Source organism: Ceratina calcarata, unplaced genomic scaffold (genome assembly GCF_001652005.2).
Source record: "Ceratina calcarata isolate Rehan_Ccalc_2016 unplaced genomic scaffold, ASM165200v1 scaffold59.2, whole genome shotgun sequence".
Lineage (NCBI taxonomy): Eukaryota > Metazoa > Arthropoda > Insecta > Hymenoptera > Apidae > Ceratina > Ceratina calcarata.
Genome location: NW_017177131.1, coordinates 103,109 through 104,443, shown reverse-complemented (window position 1 = coordinate 104,443; position 1,335 = coordinate 103,109). Strand labels below are relative to the sequence as shown.

Sequence of the window (1,335 nt, the reverse complement as noted above, 5' to 3'; positions counted from 1 at the left end):
TTCCGTATGTCCAATGGTTTGGGAGGTATTGGCCAAAAACGAAAATTTTTTTTTGTTATTTATTATTAGCAATGTTCTTCCGACGTCTGATTTCTTTTTAAAAAATGTGTTTCTAAAGTGCATAAACTTTTGGGATTGACTGTATAGCCAATACATCCTTAAGAGACCCAGTAACCTTTGGCATTTCTTCGTTTTACGGTACTTCCGGTATTCGACCGAAACTTCCCTTCTGTTTACTACGAAAAACAAAAGAGTGAATCGATGCCCGATTGATCGCATAACGCAATGCGGTCTCGTTGCCAGCAGTCGATTTTTTCCCGTCCACCGGGTAGATTCTTCCGTGGTGAAAGAAAAGGGGGACAAGGTGAAGTAGCTCGGCCGAGCCGCAAGGTCGACGCTGAAGCTGGAAAATCACCCTTTATTCCTCCGGAACGTTTCATGCGGTCGCACTGCGCGCGATTAGAATTAATCATCGCTCAGAGGTCGATTCCGGATTTATAAAAAGAAATCAGTTTTTCTTTAACACGAATACGATTCTCATTGCGAAGCTGTTCTTTTAATCGCTGCGTTTCTCGCGTCGCACACGTCGATAGACACGGACGGTCTTATCTGATTTTAAGAGCTCGACGATTTCTAACCACGTGAGGTCCCGTGGTGGAAAAGAAATTAGCTGTAGAAAATTGTTTAGAGAGTGAACACCGGATTTACTGACCGATCTCTCCTCAATTGTGTTGGAATTCAGGAAAGGGGTTCGCAGAGATCGAGTCCTAGAGCGATAAAGCGATAGATAGAGACAGAACGAGAGGGAGAGTGGGAGAGGGAGGGAGAGATAGCGAGAGACCGGTGAGACCCGGGTGCAATGTCGTATCATCGTGGGGGCCAGGCGGGCGCCGTAGCAGTCTCGTACAGCACCAGTCCAATGGCGCCGCATTCTCCCAGCAGACGATGTTCCAGCGGTAGCGCCGGAACCAGCACCTCCGCTATCGGCACGTCCACCTCGAAGCTGACCACCTACCGAACTACTGCTTCCTCGTCGATACTCGATCGACCCACCAACTTCTACTCGTCCCCGTCGTCGAGCAGCTTCGGCTACCGTTCGAACTATACGTCCGAATGCAGGCGATCCTACTGCCCGTCAGGCAGGTGAGTCTCATTTCCTCCCTCGGCGCGCTGAACCGCCACCCCCTTCCCGCCTCCCCACAACCAACGTCTCCCCTCGTCCAGTTCTCACACGACTTCCCTCGACGGATCCAGGATCGGCAATCACGTCCAGGGGGATGTTCGATTCTTCCAAAAAATCGATTAAAAAAATCGATATTTTAACCAGTAATTATT

General features: G+C 49.3%; 1 protein-coding gene across 4 annotated transcripts in view; it reads left to right on the top strand.

The window, feature by feature from the left end:
• Positions 1 to 1,335, top strand: part of LOC108629898 (ubiquitin carboxyl-terminal hydrolase Usp2) — a 14,072-nt gene that overhangs the window by 3,700 nt on the left and 9,037 nt on the right. For all 4 annotated transcript variants that reach the window (XM_018032856.2, XM_018032857.2, XM_018032858.2 and 1 more), the window contains exon 2: positions 743 to 1,143. In XM_018032856.2, the coding sequence (XP_017888345.1) occupies positions 860 to 1,143 (284 nt within the window). In that variant the 5' untranslated portion in view covers positions 743 to 859. The remainder of the gene's footprint in view (positions 1 to 742; positions 1,144 to 1,335) is intronic.